The sequence below is a fragment of the Montipora capricornis genome, chromosome 10, assembly GCF_036669925.1.
Source record: "Montipora capricornis isolate CH-2021 chromosome 10, ASM3666992v2, whole genome shotgun sequence".
Lineage (NCBI taxonomy): Eukaryota > Metazoa > Cnidaria > Anthozoa > Scleractinia > Acroporidae > Montipora > Montipora capricornis.
In genome coordinates, this window is record NC_090892.1 from 5,029,900 (window position 1) to 5,047,123 (window position 17,224).

Here is a 17,224-nt window from a genome sequence, read left to right on the forward strand (position 1 = left end):
ATGAAACCAGAAACCAATCATAATCGTGGAAGGATCGCGTTACGCACTTACGCGTTACCAGCCGATAATTTTTCGTTTACTATCGGGAATATTCGTGAATATTGTAAACGTGATACTTTTGACGGAGATACAGCGCAGGGGATGTCAATTTCGCGGGATTCGCCCAAACTAAACATGGAACATGGTTTCATGCAGTCCATTATAAAGAATCAAGTGGATAGAGACGAGTACGACAAAGACCAAAAGCTTCAGAAAGTTCAAGACAAGATTAGTGCCGCTTCCAGACAGCGAACGAAGAGACCGACCAAACAAACTTACGTGCCGCCTCATTTGAGGGCAAAGGCGACCAACGACCAGCAACCGCATGGACCTTCTCCAACGCTGGAGAAGAAAGGTAAGCATAAATCTTCTTCAATAGGGCGCATATTGATTTACAGGCAGTGTTTTAAAAAGAAAAGGGTTAATGATGTAATGGCGGGAAAATAACTGTGATTATTTAGAAGGTCATCGTATAATACGATAAGCTTAAGCTTACATTTTTAAGTGACATCTTCATTGTATTGATTTGAATTGTTTGTTGAACGCATTTGAAATCTGAGATAGAATTGGTAAGCATGACACCTAGATATTTTTTCAATTATTGTTGGATAAAGCTGAGTAGGATACGAAATTTGCAAAAGGAAGAGGTTTTTTAATATTTTGACAGAATTATACGGTGCAATTTGATCTACAGACGCTTTTAATGAATTGCAGAATACCCAGCTATTTGCATTTCATTAAGTAAGAATAAGCTCTATTGTATTCCGACTCGTTCTTCAAAGAATGCCGCCTAGGTGAATCAATAGTGGTGAGGTGTTGCGGGGTATTCTGCAATTGCTCCGAGATGTGCATAAACTCTGGAATATGTACCCAGCCACTAATTTTCATACGAAATACCTCATTCTTCAAATGATGGGCGCTTTCTAGGGAAGATATCTGTTTGCAATCTTTGCTTTTGTTATTCAAATGTACCAACCACAGGGACAAAATACCCTTTGTTTCTACAACCAATGAGGCTCTGGATGGCACATTAATAACAAAAGGTCAATGATATCTTCCCTATAGTAGTGGGGTATTTGCGTCCATCCTTAAAGCGTGACAAATTTTGCGCGAGGTCTTACTTTCCAAACGTTAACATTTTGCCCGGTAATGTATCACTTTTGACCAATGAAACGTTGGCGGTTATGTTGACAAGGTTTTTGACAGCATACCAGCATGTTTTGTTCATGTGCTCTCAAAGTTTTCAGGTTTTTTGTGAAAGCGTTCGGGTTTTGCATGACTGCCCTAATAACGCCTCTGCTCATTTTGCAATGGAGACAAAAAAATCAAAGTCAACAAGTTTGGAATTACAGTCCAGGAGTCGCTTGAGATGAAGATTTTAAATCCTCCTTGAAACACGGAAGAGAGTGTGTGCACAGAATGCCCTAGAGGCAGAGATAGTTTCTCCTCGATCTTTCTAGTTTCACTTCGGTTTCATGTATTTTTTTTCTCTTAGTTGCTGAATCACGTATCTCTTCTTGGTAAAGTATACCAAATTCCATATTCTGTGTCTTTGGAAACTCATGGGAGATAGATGTTTATAACTCTTCTAGATTCCTAGGCAGATTCATAATATCTCCGCTCTCACGAAAAAACCTGAAAACTTGAAGAGCATGTGAACAAAACATGCTGGTATGCTGTCAAAAACACTGTCAATTTCAAAACATAACCGCCAACGTTTCACTGGTCAAAAGTGACACATGACCGGACAAACCGTTAACGTTTGAAAAGTAAAACTTCACGCAAAATTCGTCACGCTTCAAGGATGGAGGCAAATGGTGGTATGAATTGGCTCTAATAATAAATACTGAAATATTTGCAAGCACAGAAGATGCATCATGAACTAGCAGCCAATTTTGCTCAGTTGGGCGAGCCTCTCTGACGGCACTGGACAATCTCCAAGCCAGCGAGGCATGCGAATCTAGCATTTAAGTCTAAGCACAGTGCTGATAAACAGTATTTAATTTTTTAACGTCTAATCACCTATTTTAAAAATGGTTAGCTTTCAATAACTGTGTGACTTGCATGTCGACTTGCATGGCTCACATGTTGACTCGTTATGTTGACTCACATGGCGTGCCATGTTAGCTCACACATTGTCCTTACTCATCTCTGACTACCGTGCCAGGATGGGATGTTGTGAGTTTAATGAGATTTTACTGCCCAATTAGTAAAATACGGTTAATGGAATGTGACCATACTAAAAGGGCTATTCATGTCGCAATAGTTATCTTCGTGTTCTTTGTAATCGGTTGTTCAAGGTCATAAAATCAATGGTCTTGTTGTAAATAAAATGAGGACTTAAAGACCTTGTTCCTAGATCTCAGATTATAATTAATGTACATCTGCATCGGCCAAATCTGTTAAGGTCTCATTCATTACTGCTAAAGAGCATGTGCAATGCCTTCCTGCTACATAGTAGAACCCGTACAACTGGCTACTTTATTGGCAGCGTCTAGCACTAAAAGCCTCAGTTGGTCGTCCAAGGTTCACTTGGCAGTTTGTCTTCTATAGTAAACTGTTTAGCTAATTAGGCTTAAGGTTAGCTTTTATGCATGTTTAGGATACTTTCTGTATTGGTAAAACAATGACCTGTGACCTGTAAAGAAATAGGTCCCTCGGGGGACATGTGCTTACAGGTAACTAATGCTACACCATTAACATTGTCTGTGTGATTGTTGACATGTTTTTGTAATGGGCATTGACAATGAATGCATGTAATGCATGAAGAGCATTGCAATTAAGTTTTTCAGATAAGCACTGCATGTGGCTACTGTAACAGTTACAAAAACTGAGTGAATTTCGAAGTAAGATGGATGCATTTATAGAGAAAATAAAGAAAAATACAAAATAATGAGCGAGAGGTAGTAAGGTGTGCAGAGAGTCATGATGGAATCTGGCAGAAGGTGATCTGTTTGAAAATCAAGGTCAATGCAGAGTTCCTTTCTTGGATCTGTTTTTTATTTTTTTCGCTCAAGGAGAGCACTGGTAATTCTCAAGGTTTAATACGTTTGTCAAATAATTCTGTATCGCAGGCGATGTACAAAGAGCGAAAACAAATTATGAGCACATCACTTGATAGCATTAGGTAGCTTCATTTACCTTACCTCCCGATTTTCCTGTGAAAATTTTTTGGCTTGGATGAAAATCACAACATTTTTCCCAGAAAATTATTTAACCCATTGACACCTAAACCGGCCAAAACCGGCCGCGCGCGATGACCCCTGAAATACCTAAACCGGCCAAAACCGGCCGCACAAAATGGCGTCTTGATCGGAGTTGATCTTAGGCCTCTACCGAGTCTCCCTTAGGAAATCTAAATTTTTTGTTGTTATGGAGATTTAGAAGGATAATTGACCAATCATTTGCCGTGTTGTGAGCATATTTTGACAGCTGATAAGAGACCCCACAAGGGCTGGCTTTTTGCCCTTTCGATCGCGCGATCAAATTACGCGAAAACAACAGCCGATGCGCCAGATAGCGCACCGAACGATGGGGATATTCATGCTTTTTTTTTTTCGGATTCGGAGGATCTAGGGATCTAAGGGATCTTTTATGGTTTTCCTGTAAGAGGAGGGGATATTAGAAACAAAAATTTTGATTTAGATGGCTTTAAAAGTGACGAAGAAGACGGTGAAAACCTAGAGACCGATGATAAACAAGAAGCTCGCTGGAATGATCAGCTCGATAGTATTCAAGTTCCGGATTTCGTGGCAGCCACTGCTCGGTATTTCGTTTTAGATAATCAGAATGAATTAAATATTTTTCCTAGTTTTCATAGGAGATGATCTATGGGAATTAATGGTAAACGAAACGAGTAGGTATGCCTGTCAAAAACTGTTAAAACCCCCGGGCGCATTACCTTTTTTCATGGAGTAAGCCGCGCAGAATTAAAGGCCTTCGTAGCAATTAACGTCATAATGGGCATTGATTTGCTCCGGAATTTAGCTTTATATTGATCAACCGATGGATTTTTTGCAAATAACAAGTTTTTTTTGTCCTAACATAAATTGGTAATCGAAGGAATTTTCACCTTCGGCATACCTCGGAAGATCAGTGTCTTCAACAAATAAATCAATCCGATCGTGCGTTTATATTCCGTAAATGCGAGAATACCTCCAGCGATTTTCTCTGTTGGTTTTCTTGTGTTTTGTAAGTTATCTTTCAGTGAAAGTTTTCGAAAGAGCACTTTTGTACACAATTTGACCTTGTTTGTTCTCTCATGAAACATGATAGTGATCAATTAACTAAATTAATCTTGCGGTTTTGTGCACGTGTATTTCGACAAACAGAAAGCTCCTCGTGAAATTTTGTTTCGGCAGCGGCGTTTGGGCATAATTTTTGCACTTATACCTGCAAGAAAACAAAGCGATTGGAATAAATTTCAAGAAATTCTTATCCATTGAGTGGTTAGATTTAACTATAAATTGCACAAGGCATATTTTGAGTTATAATATATATTTTTCAAGCGCTTTGTTTAGTTAGCGATCAAAAACTTTCTTGAATGCTTAACGCGCGCTGCTTCGAAAATTCTACCTAAACATTTTCAGTTGAGCCTTAGGACGTGTTTTCAATCACTTTTTAGCAATATTTTTACATCATCTGGAAGTTCACTGTTTCTTCTTCAAGGTGAACTTAATTCTAGAACTCAGTATCTTGTGTACATTTACTGCGCATATGGTTTATTTTTAACGCTCGCTTTCCAATGCAAAACCTCGAAAATTTCCCAAGTTATCTTGCCTAACAAAACAGCGCACGCGAACGAATCATTGGGTTAAAGTTAATTTTGTGACCTTTCTGGTGTTAGTTGGTCTTAGTTTTAGTTAGCTACCAAAATTAGATTATCAAATTTCAAATTTCAAATTTCAAGTTCTTTTACCGTCTCAGCAACTTTCAGTCTTCAAAGAATTTTCATCTAAAATGAAATTTACTTCTACCCTTCAGGAATTTATATTTTAAATTTCTGCAAAATTTTGGCATTAAACATCTCGATCTCGACGTGCCAAAAATGTGCATATCCCGTCTATTGGCACATGTCAAAGTATAAAGTTGTTTATCAGATGAAGAAAGTACAAAATGTTTTGAAATTTGAAAATATCTCCATCTTATGGCTGGAAAATAAATCTGCAGGCTCATAGGAGAGGAAGGTGAGAGGTAGTAAGGTGTGCAAAGAGTCATGATGGAATCTGGCAGTAGGTGATACTGTTTGGAAATCAAGGTCAACGCAGAGTTCCTTTCTTTGGATTTATTTCTTTTTTCACTCAAGAAGAGCACTGGTAATTCTCAAGCTTTAATACATTTGTCAAACAATTCTGTATCACAGGCGATCGTGTACAAAGAGAGAAAACAAATTATGAGCAAGTCACTTGATAGCATCAGGTATCTTCATTGGCATGATGCCTTACCTCCCAATTTTCCCGTGAAAATTCGAAAATATCCGACATCTGAAAAATTTATATTTTCAATTTCAGCAAAACAAATGGTCAATTGAGTATGATTTTGTGGCATAAGAGATCTCAACGTGACAAAAATATGCACATTGCGTCGGCAAATGTCAGAGAGCAAGTTGCTTTTGATGACAAGTGATGAGATTTTACAAAATGTTTCGAAATTCAAAAATATCAAACATCTTACAGGAATATCAACATGAAAGCTCATTGGTAAGGTTTTATGGGCATTTTGACTCCGAAGGCTGTTTTTCCGCTCAAATCCTACTGTCTTCCCAACAGCTTTGCCAATCAAATTTATCATGCAATTGATATCGAAATCGTGCCGTAAATTCTCTTAAATTTCTCTTTTCATAAGGAAAATTAAGAAAGGATAAGGCAACAAGTAGGCTGGAAACAGAATAACTGTAAAATGGACATCAATTTTTAAAATAAAAGAAAGACCTCATTAGTTTAGTGATTCATGCACGCGATCTTACACTCACTCACTCACTCACTCACTCACTCACTCAGACAGACAACCCCAATGACATTGTGCATTATGGGCTAGCCCGTAAGCTCAAAAAGACTAGCACTGACATGTTCTATGGGTAGGGAAGGGGGAACCCACAGCACTAGTGCCCAGTGTTTGGGGGAACTGATAACACGTGAGAACACAAAACGCTGTCAGTGACAACGGGACTCAAACCTGCTGACTGTGACTTGAGCCCGCTGTGTCTCGCGCATTCCTTTACAGTAATTCCGCTGTTGTTAGGTGATCCTACACAACATGAAGATTCAGTCGCTAAGTAATTGCCGCACATGCTCAACACAGTGAGTTTCGACCCATGGTTGAGGTCTCTTTTCCCGTACTCGTCAGCCCAGCGAACGCAAAAGAAAAGATACCTTTGCTAGCTGGGAACCATTGACTAAGGATGAAGATGAATGCACGGGGAAAACTTTACAGTATCTGCATGCAGCGCATCAACTCTTTCTCTGAATCCCACTCTTGCTACTCGAATTCATTTAACTCCATTCTTAATTGTATATTTTTCTTTTCTTGCTTGTTGGTTGGCTCATCCTCTTTAGCTTTATCACAGACTGATTTAGTGACATAGTATCATTCAAGGCAGACTTACTTGCTTTTGTAGAAGAAGCTGGCTCTTTAATAGAAAATTATTGAATGCAAGACAATAGAGTGGTTTTCAAATGAGTGTCGTAAAACCAAAACTAAAGTAATTACTTTGGCCAATCAAAAAGGACCGAGACAAACCAGTAAACCAATCAAAACTCGGAGCAGTTACACGTAGCCGACACAAAGCGCGGGAAAATGTGCACGTGCAAGCCATGATTGGTTTTGGTTTCACTTTTGATTGGTTGAAAAAGTGACATGACAACTTTGAATCAATCACTGAGTGAAGTAATTATAAACCAAAGCAATCGGCTAATTACTTTTGACACTCAATTTAAAACCACTCTACTAGCCCAATAACTTATGTATGGGATGGAATGAAACTAATCAACAGGAAAAATGGACCTTCACTGGCGTTGGGGGAATTCGTTGAGAAAACTGACGACAAGAAAACACATACCAATAAAAGGAAAATAATGTAACTTTATTACAATAAATTGTATCAGTCATCCAGTTGAGAGTATAATAAAACGAAAATAATTCACTTACTGGAAAATTATAGACGAACAATCGACGTTTCAGCCTTCATCAGGAATCTGCCGAGTCAGCTTGGGTCACGCAAGTGTCACTTGATAGCTGACTCGGCACGTCCCGTAACGCACGGTCCCAAGTGTGCAATAGCACGAACCGTAGCCCCCCTTTCTTGTTAAGAGAAGGGCCCTCTACCCTCTCCCAAACAGCTTCTTTAATGCCACGTCTGACCCAGTTTTCTTCCTTGTCCAGGATCTTGACATCACTTAGATCAAACGAGTGCCCCGAGCTTCGTAAATGGTTATAGTCGGCAGAATTCTGTGCCTCAATGATACTAGGCCTTTTATGCTGTCCCATTCTCGAGCTGTTTGGGAGAGGGTAGAGGGCCCTTCTCTAAACAAGAAAGGCGGGCTACGGTTCGTGCTATCGCACACTTGGGACAGTGCGTTACGGGACGTGCCGAGTCAGCTATCACGTGACACTTGCGTGACACAAGCTGACCTGGAAGATTCCTGATGAAGGCCGTGAATTTGTAGGAGTGTATTCCCCAAAGCCTCAATTAATGGCTTTTTTTTAGGACTGAATTTTAATGTATCGAAAGTGGGCTAGTAATTAAGCATGTGTCTCGAATTCCATCCTTCTTTGAAGCTGCATGAGTGCAATAGTTTTAACATTGTCTTGCCTTTCAAGCTGTTCACTGTTTGACTGTATATCCCCATGTAATCCCTTTGAGCATTGGCCATAGTAATGGAAACAGGCCTACATAAGGACAAAAAAACTCTGATACAGGTGGGAATTGAACCTGCCGATTAGTTTACCATTATTTTGAAAAAAACGTACCGGTACTCCTTCTTTGTTCCTGAAACCTGTTAATTTTTTGAAATGGCATATCAAGTTCCCTTGCCCTACTCCTGTCTGACCTTTTAGCTCAGTTTTATTTATTCCATTGCCTTTAAGAATCACCGGCAGAAAACTGGGAGGACCAGCCTTCTGTGACTTCTGAGCCTGCTCCCTCTGAAGTCCCAGTACGAATGAAACTAGAGTTTGTTCGAAAAGATGGAGAAGTGCGAGAATTGAACATTTGTGAGGTAAGCAAAGGTCTCTTACTAGTGTGAAACCTTATTACATGTATGACAAGTCTACCAAATTCAAGAAACTGTTGCTGCAATGGTGGAAGTTGGTTATGTTAATAAACAAAATAAAATTAATATTGCTATGGTAACAAACAGTGAATTCTGAAAATGAAAAATAATAATGGCCCTTTTCTCTTATTCGTCTTTGTTATCATGCTTCTTTCAATGGCCACTCCTTTGACTCTGTTCTCGTTTATTTGTTCATTGTGTCAAATTGTTTTACTTGCTGCAAAGTACAGTGTTTTGCGTAACTGAAATCATGATTTGTTTTGCAGGGTGAAGACTTGAAAAAGGTTGTCAACAGCTTTGGCAGGACAAATGGCTTGGATGCTAGGCTTAGAGATGCATTGTATGATCAAATATCTAGAGCTTTAAAAGAGAGATTATCATGAGGATAATATTGACCATTCGTATGACAGCAATACTGTAATATATTTTATAAACTTGTTTCAGAGAAAAATGTAATAGCCAGTTGAAGGGTTTATGTAAAAATCAATGTCATATTTTGCCAGAAGAGAACAAATCCCCTTCAAGTATAAGAAGTTTGCAGCTATAAACATCTTTAATTTAAGTCCACAATGTTACAAATGAGCAAGTTGTTGAAAAAAATATATTATTATTATTTTTCAACAACAGCTATCTTGTGTTTGCAACTTACATGTACATGTACATAAGAGGAAGGATACAGTTTAAGAAGTTGGATGAATAGTATAAAAAGTAGCATTTTAAAGAAAATGAAGGACTTTAGACAAAAGCAATATAAGTGGCATTATTTTGTTCATGGGTTTTGTTTGTTGCAATAAATTTGAAACAGGAATAAAAAAAAAAGATCCAGAACTGCACCAAAGTCACTTGGAATGTTTTTGTCAAAAGACCTTTTTCTTTTATTGAAAGAATGTTTGGAAGTAATAATAATTATTAGTTCCAAGTTTATATTTTGAAAACAGTGAAACTTCCTTTCAATAAATTATTGATTTCCCTGTGTACAAATTAATCGTTCTTATCCTCTCATTGTGATGAAAATGATCATTGTTACTATTTAACAAATTTAATGACAAAGTATACTAAAGAAAGATGTTATTTATCATAAAGTTTGAGTTGTTGTTGTTGTTGCTGTTGCTGTTTTTTTAAATAAAGTATTGCCGACTCTCACATGACCTCACAGCAGCCATGTTTATGCCCCTAATCACAAAATGGTAGCCATGCAATTGATCCTCCATGTTTAGCTCTATTCTTTTTCTGTTTTGATGAAAAGACATGGCTTGGCGTTCAAGTGAAAGCCGACAATTCAATTGTTTAGTATTTGTCAGTAACACGCATACAATAAAATATCATTTTAATTTTTTTTAATTGTTGTTTTTGTAGTTATTTTTCTACACAATATTGCAAGAAAAAAATGTTTTCTGTTGAATGCTGTCATTTTTGGCTAGGAACAGTAGCCATTTGACGACACTCCATGTGAGTTTCAAATCGTTCTTTCCTGCATTGTGTCGTCAGATCTTGGTATGCTTACAGCCATCTTGTTTTGACTATTCTTTTTGTTGCTCATAAATCTACAACAAGAAAACAATCAATCCTCATCGTCAGAGAGACAGTTGTTTGATCTTCACTATGAAGTAATGTTGTGCAGCTTGTCATTTATTGGAGAGAGAGAAACTTGTAATTTTTTATTATGCAGGAGATGTCAGCTAATAGAAACAGTATTCAGGTTACATGTAGACCTGGGGCCCGTTTCTCAAAAGTCCTGAAAACTTTTCGGGTCCGAAAAGCCATTTGTGAAACTGCCAACCGCTTGTTTTGAAAAGCCGATCTTTTAACATGTTTTCAAGGTGACAAAAATACAAATGACTGAAGTTTGACGACTTAAATGCTCTCCATTCTTGAGATACGAACGCAATTGTGACACCCAAAAATGGCCCGAAAAGTTTTGGGACTTTCGAGAAACAGGCCCCTGGCCCCAGTCGTTCATACGATGGATAGTGCTATCCGCCAAACTATAATGTTTGAATTTGACCTTAGAGAATAATGGGAGCCATGCCCTAGGAGACCACAACACCCGAAGACTATGCCCTACTCTTTGTGAATAGTGTTGGGTTCTTTTACGTCCCACAGGGTTATGAAGATTGAAGGGTTGTGAGACAGTGCCTAGTGTTTATCGTCCTTATCTGAGCAGACTAGAGAGTCGAACCATTGTCATACAAAGGCAGCACTTTTCCCCTGTGTTATGTAATTAAAGACCCTTAGTGTTGGTCTGACCAGAGTCTAACTCACAGCGTCCCGCATGGCAGCCCAATGCTCAACCAACTACGGAATAAAGGGGGTAGTTTCTAAAGAAACTGTGGTGCTGCGTCGGTGGGGAAGTAGTATACACAAATTTTGGTTTTATCAACAGAGTTGATAATGTAAATTGGCCACCATACAGAGATTCTAAAAGCTGACGTTTCGAGCGTTAGTCCTTCATCAGAGCGAATAGACGGAATAAAGAGACTGAACAAGCATGACAAATTCAGACGGTATTATTAATACTTAACAGCTTGTTTTTATTTAGATTATTGAGTAACAAGAAATTTCAATAATGTAGCAGCTCTCGTAACATGCTATTGTTTGGTATTGTAAGCAGTTTCTATTGTTTTAATTCTAAGTTGTAGTGTGGTAAAGTGATGACATCACAAAAACTAAAATTATGAAATTATGGGATTTACTGAGATATTCTGAAAGTACATGATGATGTATGGCTGCTTGCCAAAAATCAATATATTGTTGCAAAATGTGTGTAAGATATTAGCCCTTCCATGCTTCAGTAACTCCATACAAATCCTTGTAATTTTGTCTTGGTTCTAAAACGTTTAGAACAAAGACAAAATTACAAGGATTTGTAAGGACTCACTGTAGCATGAAAGGGCCAATATCTCATCCCCAAACTGCAATAAGATGATGATTTTTGGCAAATGGCCATTCTTCATCACATACTTTCTGAAGATCTTAATGAAACCCATAATTTCACAAATTTAAACATTTGTGACGTCATACTTTACAACTCTATTGTTTCAATCGTTCAGTCTTATTTTTGGCTTGGCTATCGCGCCAATCACATACCGGTATGTTACGAAAGTTGCTACATGACTCAGAAAATTGAGAAACATTCTTTTTTGAGAGGATAAATTAGGAGAAGAGTTAACTGAAGCTGTATTGACCATGCACTTAATTAGTAAATGAGATACACAAGAGAGTGTCTAATCGGCATGGACCGTGTGTCAGAGATCCTCCATGTATGCATACTTTTAACCCTAACCCTAACCCTTTAATGGAAGAAAGTTTTCCTTTGTTCAACGTTTCATAAAAGTTTGGGGAAATTAATTAGTGAGAGGGCAATTCAAAATTTGGACTGAGCACTGAGGGAGCAAATATATATCGGTTTTTTTATCTTCAAACAAACACGACCCACAACCCACCCACCCACGCAATTTAGCCTCACCCGCTACAGTTCACTGATGAAGATTGGCTCTGTTTAAGCCTAAATATATAGCAGAATTTTCAAGGAGAAAAGTCTCAGTCAGGTTCCAAAGGACATAAAAAATTAATAGTGGTGTCAGATCTAGAATACCTGTATGTATGAATCAGATAGAGTTATCACTTGTGGCAGGATTTCTTTCACATGAAGATCTTGAAGTTCATACCATTTGTTTGCTCCCTAAAAAAAAATAAAACAAAAATAATATTGTTTACTGAAGCAAGAGAAGGTAAGGCATGCCGTTGAAATGTTACCTCAGTTGTAAGAATAACAATACTGTAATAATCGTGATACTCTCAAGCACTTACTAATTGGGGAAACTGTAGATTAATATTGGTTTTTGGAGAGGGGAAAAGTGGAGTTAACACGGAGGAAAAAGCATATTAGAGAAACAACCAATTTTTAGAGAGAGAATCAGAAAGAATCAGGTTTATAGGAAAAATGTTAAGAGCTCTGTACCGGTAATATAATCCTTGGATCTAAAAGCATTAAACTCACTTTATGAAGAATGTGAACTTTAAAATTTCCAGCACCTGAAAAAAAGATAAAATACTTTAGAAGGTCTACAAAAGCCATAAAACAAAACGAAATTAGGCTTTACTTGACAACAATGATACTACTACTACTAATAATAAATACTATATTAAACCCCCATGATTATACAGCTGCACACAACTACTTTTCAGAGACTAACAGTAATAGCAAAGCAAATCAAATCAGTGGGTTAAAGTTCAGTTTGCTTCTTGACATCCACAAAAATGATGGTGCAATTCCATCAACTGTAGCAGATAAGGGATCCCGATGCTAATTAGCTTTCAGCTTCTCTTGGGCTTCCTTGCATCATTTACCCAGTTAGTGTTAACAGAGTTACAAATTTGGTTTGTAAATAATAACTGAATGAATACAATGACCTGACCTCCCCTGCTCTGCCCACCCTGGTGCTCTTTTAACCCACTGACCTCTGAACAAAAATTTGGTTTATCAACGGAGTTGATAATGTAAATTGACCACCGTACAGAGATTCTAAAGAGACTGGTAGAATCTTTTCGCAACCTCCACTTATTTCATTCAAACGCGACAAAAACGTAGGCAACTTTTTAGTTAGAAGCGCGCTCAAAACCAAAGAGCAACCCGGCACTTTCAAATGCGCGCGCTCACGATGCAAAACTTGTCTTTTCATTGTTAACACTAGCAAGATATCGGGACCTAAGCGATCTGTTAAGATCACCGATCGTTTCACATGTACCTCCGCAAATGTCATTTATTGCATAACCTGTACGTTATGCAATAAATTATACATTGGTGAGACAGGTAGACGACTAGGTGACCGATTCCGCAAACACCTTCGCGATGTTGAGAAGAATGACAAGGATGCATCTAAGCCAGTCGCTCGCCATTTTAATCTGCCTAACCACTCCAAAAAACACATGGCTATCTGCGGCCTTTCCCTACATCTAGGTACGACGGAAAGCCGCAAGAATCTGGAACAAAAATTCATCTTTCAAATCGGCACCCTTAATCCTCACGGTATTAACGAACGCTTTTCATTTAACTAATATATTCCTACTTTTCACGTTGCCATGTTACCACCAATAGCGTAGCTCCTATTCTACTATAAAAACTACACGTAACCCATAATCCCTCGATTCGCTCTGACGAAGGGCTAACGCTCGAAACGTCAGCTTTTAGAATCTCTGTACGGTGGTCAATTTACATTATCAACTCCGTTGATAAACCAAATTTTTGTATACTACTTCCCCACCGACGCAGCACCACAGTTTCTTTAGAAACTACCCCTTCATTGACCTCTGAACAGCCCCCTATTGACTTGTAAAATCGTTGAGCGCAAGACAGTAGAGTCTCACTCCTAGGAGTCAAATAGGGGGTTAAAGAATCGATGACGGCTATGGCTACAACTACGACAATGCCACAAAACAATATCAATGGTTAAAAGAGCATAAAATATTAAATGTGCTGGATTTTACCACGTATGTTTGCAGTCCTCTGCAAAACGACAATGTGAAATCACCAACTTTGAGGTTTTGACAACAACGTAAGCATGCAACAGAGAATGTTTCATTCTCTCTTTTCACTCTGATACCGCTCGTACCAATTTATTTTTTAGGATACTTCACCATATTGTAGGACGTAAACGAGACTGAATATTCGCAAAAGATTTATGATAGAGCCAAGGTATATTTTGAGGTGACGTTTTTGTTCACCGTTGCCGTCATAGATCTTGAAGTCTCTTACGTTTTTGACTGGATGTAGAGGTTAAACCTTTTTTGGACCAATCCTGGTACTGCCAGAATGTACAAAGTCATGTAATGCTAAGTTTGACAGCATAATGACATCTAACCGTGCTTGAGAACAGGCTGCATTTATTTCAATGAACAAGAGAAAAGGGAAGCTCTATGCACATTTTTACGATTACCTTTTCCGGGCTCTCCCTCATGGCAGATGTTTGCTATCAGGTCATACTCGGTGTGAGGATGTGCATCTTGAACAGCAGGGTCAGACACAAGATACTCTGCCATGTCTACACCCCTGACAAATAACATGCAATATACACTTAATGTATGGTCCTGAGGGAAACAGTTTTGTTTTCTCCAGAATCGTTTTGGGAAACATCAGGGTTATAATAATACTTTGTTATATCATGCATGACCTTTTTTGCCCAGTTTGGTCTTTTTAACAAACCGTAATCACATTTTGAGCAGTTAAAGGAGCCTTACTTCTTCAAAAAACTGTCATAATATTTAAACACAAAGAAAGCCAAAGAATTGAGAAGAAAACATTTTTTAAAGCATATCCTTTTTTATCCAGATGATGCCTTGTACTTTGCATATTGGTTAACGTTAGCAAATGAATGTTTGTCTGCTCTAGATCTATCCATTATTAGATGAAACAAGCTGCTAAATAAATCACCTAAAAGCTCGATACACTGTATTACTTACTTGACTGGAAAATTCACAACAGTAGGATTCTTCTCCACAAAGAACATGTTTTTGGTAAAACGCTGCATCCAGAAAAGTTAAGAAAACAAGTTTCCTTAAGACTGATTCACACTTGTGACACAACAAAAATATTCATCAACCATAAAATTTGTTGTTCATGGTCGATTTGTATATAGGAAACCATATGAACATAAGTGCATTTTGTGATTTATGGGCACAAGTGATCTTTTGAAAGTTCTCAAAATTGCATGAGCCGTAGGCGAGTAAGTTTATCATATACCAATTTTTTTTTCTAATGATATACCATTATATCATTTTTCATATACCCAACTAAACCAGTCCATTGCTGTGTTTCCATAGCAACTTAGAACTGTATTGCACTCTAAACCTTTTTATACATTCGTCATTGACCAATCAGACACGTGATATTTTGTTGAGTATAATTATAATAAGAAGCTGTATGGAAGGTTTAAAGAGGAGCTGGAGAGTTTGATCAATGTTGTGTGGGTTTTTTTGTCCACAGGACATTCATGTAGAGTTTGGGCTGGACAAAATTAATGTGCTGTGTTGGTGTTGAAGCAGAGGGTGAATTAGGTTCATTGTGAAGGAATTGTGTTGGCGGATGAGTGAGGTTGACAAGAATGGGAGTAGAGCGGTTTTCAATTGAGTGTCAAAAGTAATTAGTGAATTACTTCACTCAGTGATTGGTTCAAAGTTCTTGCGCCACTTTTTCAACCAATCAGAAGCGAAACCAAACCTAATTGTGGCTCACTCGTGCACACTTTCCTGCGCTTTGTGTCGGCTACTTGTAATTACTTTGAGTTTTGATTGGTTTACTGGATTGTCTCCGTCTTTTCTGATTGGTCAAAGTAATTACTTTGGTTTTGGTTTTACGACACTCATTTGAAAAGCGCTCTACACTGTAAGTACTTGGGTGTGTTGGAAGGTGCAGATATTCAGAAGGAGATGAAGGAGAAGGTTGTCCTGTAACAGTGGGAATTTTATTCATGGGGCTTCAGGTGTGGTGAGGTACAGTGCAGGGATTATGGATTCAAGTGATCGGGAACTGAGGGCGAAGAAGACGAGGAAAAGGTTGGGAATGTTTGGGTCATTCCACAAGAAGGGGAGTGTTGTGAGGTTGTACATGAAGAGGAAGGATAGTTAGGATTGATCAGTGTGTATGATTGTGCGAAGGAGGAGGAATTTGGTCTGTTTGGATATGTCAAGGCAAGTGGTTGTTGGAGAGAAGATGCAGGTGGGAGAAACAAAGAACTTGTACAAGAAGTCAGTGGAGAAAGCAAGGAAGGAGACATTTCGGGAGAAGAGGTTGCATGGGAAGTTTATGAGGGATGTCAGTCAAGTGACTGATGAGAGGTGGCTTAGAGCTGGGTAATTGGGGAAGAGCACAGAGGGGTATGTTTTTGCTACTCAGGAGCAGGCTTTGTGAATGAGGTTTTTTCAGGCCACAATTGAAGAGGATGTAAATCCAAAGTGCAGAATATGTGGCAAGGGAGTGGAGTTGGTTGGGCATGAAGTAAGTAGTTGTACCAGTTTGGTGAGTATCGCACAAGTTTGAGGGTGTACTGGGAGCTTTGCCGGAAGTACAGTATGATGTCATTGGGACCACTCTAATCCTCCAGAAGTTAGTCTAGAAGCCCCAGACCTGGGGCCAAGGCTAAGCAGAGCAAATATCATCTCCTCACAGGGTTTTCTATCCACAGAAAGTCAAGAAGTATTATCGTCATCATCATCATCATCATCGTCATCATCATCATCATCATTATTATTATTATTATTATTATTATTACCAAAAGCTGACCAGAGCTGTCATTTCTAGTTCAAGAGCAAAACCTTTCATACAAAGGACTTCAAACCTGGTTTTTCTCACTTACCTTTACACACATTATAAGGTACTTTGGCAACTTTGTGAGTTCAAATTTCTTGACAAATGTTTCTTTATATGTTTTGTATTCCTGCAAACAGAAAAATTAATTAACAAACTCATTAATAATACATGAAAGAGAAAAAAGATTTCCTTTCTGTTTGATTTTCTTTATTAAAAATATCTTATAATAGGTGGGCATGAACAATCAATACAATTACTGTATTTGCCTGTGTATAAGTCAACCTTTTATGACCTCAAAATCGCCCTAGACTTATACACAGGTCAAAGATTTAGAGACAAGTTACAGCTAAATAAGTTATTAAACATTGGCATAATATTATCATTTTGGGTGTAACAAATGCCACGGAAAACAGTGGCTTTTCATTTGACGGCAAGATAATTAAAATGTATTAAATCAATTCCAGTTGAAATGAAAAAGGATTTCTCCAACTTTAAAGGTTAAGATATTCACTACTGTAGGTTTGATGTTTACATTTGTTATGAGTCAGAGCTTCTTCAAAACTCAAGGACAAAATGCCCACATAAATTATAATAACAATTATTGCTGAAC

The 17,224-nt window shown here is 38.1% G+C and overlaps 2 protein-coding genes across 2 annotated transcripts in view; one reads left to right on the forward strand and one right to left on the reverse strand.

Moving 5' to 3' along the window:
- On the forward strand, window positions 1–9,652 carry LOC138022168 (UPF0561 protein C2orf68 homolog). The gene is made up of 3 exons (XM_068869202.1): window positions 1–394; window positions 8,125–8,255; window positions 8,576–9,652. The coding sequence occupies exons 1-3, from the start codon at window positions 1–3 to the stop codon at window positions 8,690–8,692; spliced, it is 642 nt and encodes a 213-aa protein (XP_068725303.1). The 3' UTR covers window positions 8,693–9,652.
- The window catches only part of LOC138022167 (ubiquitin carboxyl-terminal hydrolase 39-like), a 19,407-nt gene continuing 11,817 nt past the window's right edge, over window positions 9,635–17,224 (reverse strand). Inside the window, exons 17-22 of the mRNA XM_068869201.1 lie at window positions 16,661–16,741; window positions 14,769–14,830; window positions 14,246–14,358; window positions 12,310–12,344; window positions 11,905–11,991; window positions 9,635–9,853 (exon numbers count right to left, since the gene is read on the reverse strand). Coding sequence (XP_068725302.1) covers window positions 9,830–9,853; window positions 11,905–11,991; window positions 12,310–12,344; window positions 14,246–14,358; window positions 14,769–14,830; window positions 16,661–16,741 — 402 coding nt within the window. The 3' untranslated portion in view covers window positions 9,635–9,829. The remainder of the gene's footprint in view (window positions 9,854–11,904; window positions 11,992–12,309; window positions 12,345–14,245; window positions 14,359–14,768; window positions 14,831–16,660; window positions 16,742–17,224) is intronic.

Coding starts and splice junctions, on each gene's coding strand:
- LOC138022168 (XM_068869202.1), top strand. CDS start 1: ATGAAACCAGAAACCAATCATAATCGTGGAAGGATCGCGTTACGCACT. Junction 395..8,124: donor TCCAACGCTGGAGAAGAAAG/GTAAGCATAAAT, acceptor ATTGCCTTTAAG/AATCACCGGCAGAAAACTGG. Junction 8,256..8,575: donor GAGAATTGAACATTTGTGAG/GTAAGCAAAGGT, acceptor TTTGTTTTGCAG/GGTGAAGACTTGAAAAAGGT.